Here is a 6416-nt window from a genome sequence, read left to right on the forward strand (position 1 = left end):
TTATATAATCCACCGTTAAAAAATAGAAAAAGGAGTCAATCATACTTTAATTTTTTCTCATTTTAATTGTTGCAAACATTTATAAATAATTTTATCGATTAATTTATAATTGTTTAAAATCTATAGAAATTTTTGAATATATAATAATATAAAAATTCAATTGAAATAATATAATAAATTGATACAATATAATAGAATTAATGTACTAAGACTAAAGTTTGAAAAGATAATATTAAAAAATCAAAATTAAAAGATTAAACAATATGAACACTTAATTACAATACAAAAAAAAATTAATTTCTAAAACTAAATGATTTTTTTTTTTAATTATAATACTTAATAATAAAATAAAAATTATAAAACCCAACAATAATATACATATCTAATAAACATAAGATAAGAACAATATATTCTAAATATCATTTTAATAAGAATATTAACTACCTACATGAATATTGAGCATTTAATGAATATTCAATATTGAACATTTAATATGAAGTTTGAGGTTATTAATGATTTTGTATAATTTTGTTATCATTTTAATTGTTGTAAACATTTTGCTATAAATAATTTTTCAAAATCATTTATTAATTTGTAATTGTTCAATATCTATAGAATATTTTGAATATATACAAAAATTAAAATTCAATTGAAATAATAAAATAAAGTGATATAGTATAATAGAATTAGTGTACTAAAACTAAAATTTGAAAAGATAATATTAAAAAATTAAAATTAAAAGATTAAACAATATGAACACCTAATTACAATACAAACAAAATTTAATTTTTAAAAAATAAATGATTTTTTAAAATTACAATATTTAATAATAAAATAATTTTAAAAAAAAAAAAAAAAAACCCAACAACATTATACATATTTAATAAAAATAAGCTAACAACAATATAATAAAATTTATATTGAACATTGAACATCTAATGTAGAGTGGGAGGTTATTAATGCTTTTCTACAATTAATTTTCAAAAGTAAAAAAATGAATTTTCTCCCTTCTTGATTTTGATTGGAAGAATTAATAATGTGTATTTTTATGTCCAACATTTTGAATCCCACTTATAATCTACTGTCCCAAAAAAAAATGAAGTCCATCTTATTTAAAAAAAAATTTAATTTAATTGTCCTAAACATTTCGTTATAAATAATTTCAATCTATTAATTTGTAATTGTTCAAAATCTATAGAAAACTTTGAACATATAATAATATAAAAATTCAATTAAAATAATATAATAAATTGATACAATATAAAAGAATTAGTGTACTAAGTCTAAAATTTGAAAATAGAATATTAAAAAAATAAAGTTAAAGATTAAACAATATGAACACCTAACTACAATACAAACAAATTTTAATTTCTAAAAATAAATGATTTTTTAAATTACAATACTTAATAATAATATAAATAAAAAAATTGTAAAACCCAACAACAATATACTCTAAATATCATTTTAATAAGAATATAAAGTGCATACATGCACTTAAAATATTGAGCATTTAATAAATATTGAATATTGAATATTGAACATTTAATGTAAAATAGGAAGTTATTAATGATTTTGTACAATTAATGCTTGACGAAGTCCCACAGCATTTTATTAGAAATCTGGACACAATTAGTAACTACATGTAAAGAAACCATCCAAGAGCAAAAGATGGGTTTAGTACAAAACCACTCCTGAGATAATCCAAATGTTTATAAAACTTCTAAGATCTTATTGATCCAAATCATTTGAGTAACCCCTGGATTACAAGCAATAATGGCTTCCCGTACTTGTTTGTATATCCGTAACTTGAAATAAAAGACAATAGCGTGGCACCATGTGAACTCTACATAAATCTAGATGGGCTGTTGAAGGGGGCTCCATAATTTGTTGCAGGCTATTTTTTATTATTATAATATTCTTGTAGCCATTCACTAATCAATTGGACCTCTTGTCTTCTGAGTTCAACCAACCAATCTGGATCTTTACTAGTTGAAAAACGAAAATCAACATGATGGGCACCTGTCAACACAGAAGCTGAATCATCCTGTTTCAGAGAAATTAATATCTTACATTAATATGTGGGGCACATCTTACCTTTTTCAGTGACCAGCGCAACAAGGCTCTCTGATATATTCTTTAGTACTCTGCAAAAAAGATATAGAACAAAACATAGGTCAGAAGTAATGACAACAGATTTCCACAATCTATGATAATCATGGGGTGTGATTTGAAACGTTGATGCTAAAAAACTTTGCACAATCAAATCAAAGAGTGATTATCAACATTTGATAGGTCAGAAGTACCCATCAAATAAATCCAACTGGAGCCTGAAATTGAGTTCTAATAAAACCCTAACGAAACAGAATGTCAGATTTTTTTTTGGCTTAAGCTTACCCTCCACCACTCCATGGATCAACCAATCCATTGGAAAAGATGATGTTGCTTGCAAAGTTTTCCAGAACAGAGCTTATATCCTGCAGCATATATAATCCAGTTATGTATTAGACTATTAGGGTTTTGAGTCTTGACTATTACTACTAATTAATGTAATCAGATTTTACAGTCCATTAGAACTACAAATCAGATTTTTGGAATTCGATTGTGTACTAGTTTTTTACATCAACGTTTCACACACAGTGATCAATCCATCATCACTGTGTGTGATCCAAAACATTGATGTTAAAAACTCGTAAATAGTCGAATTCCAGAAATCTGATTTGTAGTGCTACTACTAAGTTTTGTAACTTTGTTGTGTTCTCTGTTTTGACTGACTTACATGACCACCAAATTCCGTGGTTATCCAGTGTGGCCTTGGCTTCACCCCATACTGCTTTTCACAATCATGTTCATATGAAGGGTAATCAAAACTGGCAGGTGGAAACATTCCATTGACTGAAGAGTTCATTGGCATCACCATTTCTGTACAGGCCTGTAATGAATCCAAGGGTTTATGAATGTTAGGTAACCCTAATCAATTGTGTGATTGAGATTTGTAAGTGAAACAATTATGTACCAATTTCACCATTATGAACAATGTAACTGCATAGATACTTATGACTTTTAACCTGCCAACCCCATCCACTGAGACCATGGGGATCACTCTCATGCTCCATTTCAAAGCAAGTTTCAGTATTTGAATAGTTGTAATATATGCTTGCAGCAGCAGATACTCTAGATAGTGTGTCAGTGCCTTGAGGAAAGCTGTCTATAATTTTACACATCTGGATGGATAAACATAAACACATAAAACTCAAATATAAAATTAGGAACCATCTGAAAGCAGGCTTTGTACATAAAGAATATAAGACATGAACAAAAATTATGAAGCAGCAAAAGTGAAGCTTGAAAAGTTGAAAAACACAAAGCTAGATAGCTGTTTGAAGTTTCTAAACAATAAGAGAGCAAATTTCCACAATCCATAGATAATCTTGGAATTTTTCTGGATTCAATTGTGTCACAACATTTCGGATCACACTCCTTATCCATCATCAGGATGAATAATAGAGACCGAAAGAAGTGATAGTGGACCACAGAGTGTGCTCTGAAACGTGGATGTAAAAAATAGGGACATTGAATCCAGAAACATTCTAAGGTTTCTAAACAGATCAATAATGGGTCGTATCAAAAGATTACCGCTGTTACAGGGTAAGCTGGCAGTGGCATCAGAAAGTTAGTCTCCGTTGGGTAATTGGTCATTGCAGTGTAAATGAATGCCTCATCTAGCCAGTCTCTTACAGGATCTACACTTTTGAGATCTCTGTAGAGCATAAAGCATTCATTTTACTTACTTAGTATGGCCAAAGATATGTAGGAAGTGAAAAAAAAAAAAAAGACCTTTTCCTCACTTGAAATTATTTGATTCTTCTGATAATATGTAAGGGATATTTACTTGCAAGTTCTGAAAGTTCTGCTAATCTTCTGAAGACCCCCTTCTTCTCTGGACAGAGACTGAAGATCATTCCATGACTCTCTGATCACTTTGAAGCAGCTATGGCTCGCTTCCTGCAATGAGAGAATCCATAGTTTTTATTATTCTAAATCACATACAAGAGCACATGTTTACTAGAATATATGCAGTAAATATGTACCCAACCTTGAAATCGTTTGAAACAATGTCATAGAAAGTGTTTTCTGGCACAATATTATCAAAATGCAGGATAGGAGCAGATGATGCCACGGCGCCAATGGCTAGATGGGGATACTTCAAACGGAACCAAGCTGCCAACACTGCAAAAAGAATAAACAAGATGCAATCACGGAATGTAGAAAGCCATAAACAAAATGCAATCATGGAATGTGGATTCTAACAGTAAGAAAATGACTTGATCTAAATAAATATTCAATATGACCGTTATTAGGCTCAGATGAACTCACTTCCACCATAGGAGCCACCAAATACTACAACGGGTGAGGCCTCAGCTGATAGATTTTTCTTCAGTTCGATGACAAAAGTGGCATAATCAGCTAAGGCTTGCTGAGAGTTGAGATATCCCAATGTCTCAGGGCCCTGATAAGAGTTACTCCTGTTTCCAAATGGCATTGAAGTTCCATAGAACCGATGCTGGAGAAAAAAGCAAACTTGATTCAGTTAAGAGAAAACAAAATTTCACAATTCATAGCAAATCTTTGAATGTTTCTGGATTCAATTGTGTTACTGTTTTCTGCATCACCATTTCAGATCACACTCTGTGATCATCAGGATGAATGATAGAAAATAAAATAAATGGCATTGTTTTTTGTCCTCTATCATTCATCCTGATGCTGAATCACAGAGTGTGATCTGAAACAAGGTGTTGATGCTGAAAACAGTGACACAATGTTATCCGAAAACATTCAAAGATGATACAGTTAAACAAATATTACTTGACCTTCACATCTGTAAAACAAGTTGGGTAAATCTGACTGTTCCTCATCTCATAAGTTCATAACAGAGTTGAAACCTTTCTTTCTAAGCAAAAAGAACCATGAGGTTTTTATCATCCTTAATCTGTTTTTGAATTTTATGAAAAAACAGAGGGCATCCAAGGAAAACAATAAAATTATTCTGAGCTCTTTGGATTATTCAAAGGATTATGGTAAAAAATCAAATAAGCATGCATTCAATTCCATGACAAAGTACCTTCCTGTAAAATTGTTAAAATCAAATTCACAACTTTGAAAGAAAAGGCCAATAGTTGCCTCTTTCGAATCTTGAAAATACTGGCAATGTAGCTCTCTTGTAAAATGCTTACAACCATGTTCTGCATACCAAATCTTCTAGGAGTTTTTTTTTCCATGAGTCAAAACAACAATAGCAGGAATTTCTAAGAACCTCACGGAAGGCAGTAACAATAGAAATTGTGTGCTACTGCTTTCCAATTAATCTTCTAGAATCATAAATTAGATTCCTTTGTTGTAGAACCGATTGGGTGTCTTCGTTTTCAAAGTGATTTGATCCCATTTTTTAACTTCCCCAAATAAATCTGGATCAGACATTTTATCAAGCTCAAAATCTAAAAAGTTTTGAGTCGAAATTAAATATGGCAGGCAGTCTGATGCAGAAGCATTTAACAAATAAATGGACAGATTCTTTTTCACTTTTCCTGCAACAGTATAGTGTATGCTATTTCTATTACGGTGAGGTTCTCACTCACCTCAATAAACACAAGGAGAGCTCCAAATTTAGGTGCATTCTCAAAGAGAAATCCAGTATTATTTGCAAACCATTCGATGGTACCTTCATTACCAGTATAAACAAAGATGGGAGCCCTATTTTTTGCCCCACCCCAATGCTTGTCATTGATGAGATATCTCTGCTGGAAAACTTTATATCCTTCTGGTCTGTATGTGAAGTGATCTAAAATCTGAGAAAAATATCGAGTTTCATATTCCAAGAGGGTTTGCTTCTCATCAGAAACTACCCTGTTGTCTTCTATAGAATTTGTTCTCGCTCTGAAAATCCTTCTTCCATGGAAACCCAAAGAAGGAGAAGGAGGAGCTTTGAAACACAAGCTTCCTGTCAAACAAAGAAGCAGCACTAGAAGGCCTGTTTGATTACTAATGGCCGCCATTTTCTCTCTCAGATTCAAGGTTATTGTTGAGGCATGGTTTAATAGCTCAAGATCCTCATGATAAAAGACTGTAGAAAATGGGAATCCAATAAATGTGGCATGTCAATGCACATTGCATGATATCCAGAAAAATAATTGCACAGTATGCAAATGTAGGGTCCTAAAGAGAAATTGAAGTGCCTGATTTAACTTGGAAGATTGGTCCCACGGATATCGATGTATAGAGAGGTAGACAAGATCATCACGTCATGTTTTGATACTAAAAATGCCCACCGGGAACTTGGGTGCGAACTAATTAATAAGCCAAAATCATGTGCGGAACAAAGTACTCTTTGTAAACAAGAGCTCTTGGGAGAGCTGGAGTCG

General features: G+C 31.4%; 1 protein-coding gene across 2 annotated transcripts; it reads right to left on the reverse strand.

Moving 5' to 3' along the window:
* Positions 1-1587: 1587 nt before the first annotated feature.
* On the reverse strand, positions 1588-6060 carry LOC149557949 (alpha/beta-Hydrolases superfamily protein). 2 transcript variants are annotated; one of them, XM_089832396.1, is made up of 10 exons: positions 5634-6060; positions 4375-4561; positions 4094-4227; positions 3890-4002; positions 3634-3757; positions 3066-3221; positions 2777-2929; positions 2395-2474; positions 2095-2144; positions 1588-2019 (listed from the first exon to the last, which is right to left on the reverse strand). In XM_089832396.1, exons 1-10 carry the CDS (start codon positions 6048-6050, stop codon positions 1895-1897), a joined length of 1539 nt encoding a protein of 512 aa, XP_089688522.1. In that variant the 5' UTR covers positions 6051-6060; the 3' UTR covers positions 1588-1894. The 2 variants fall into 2 exon arrangements, with proteins under 2 accessions (XP_089688522.1, XP_089688523.1); XM_089832397.1 differs by lacking the exon at positions 5634-6060 and adding an exon at positions 5120-5462.
* Between the last annotated feature and the right edge of the window lie 356 nt (positions 6061-6416).

The sequence above is a fragment of the Cupressus sempervirens genome, chromosome 5 (assembly GCF_028749045.1).
Source record: "Cupressus sempervirens isolate cs-2001-9-10 chromosome 5, ASM2874904v1, whole genome shotgun sequence".
In the NCBI taxonomy this organism is placed as follows: Eukaryota; Viridiplantae; Streptophyta; class Pinopsida; order Cupressales; family Cupressaceae; genus Cupressus; species Cupressus sempervirens.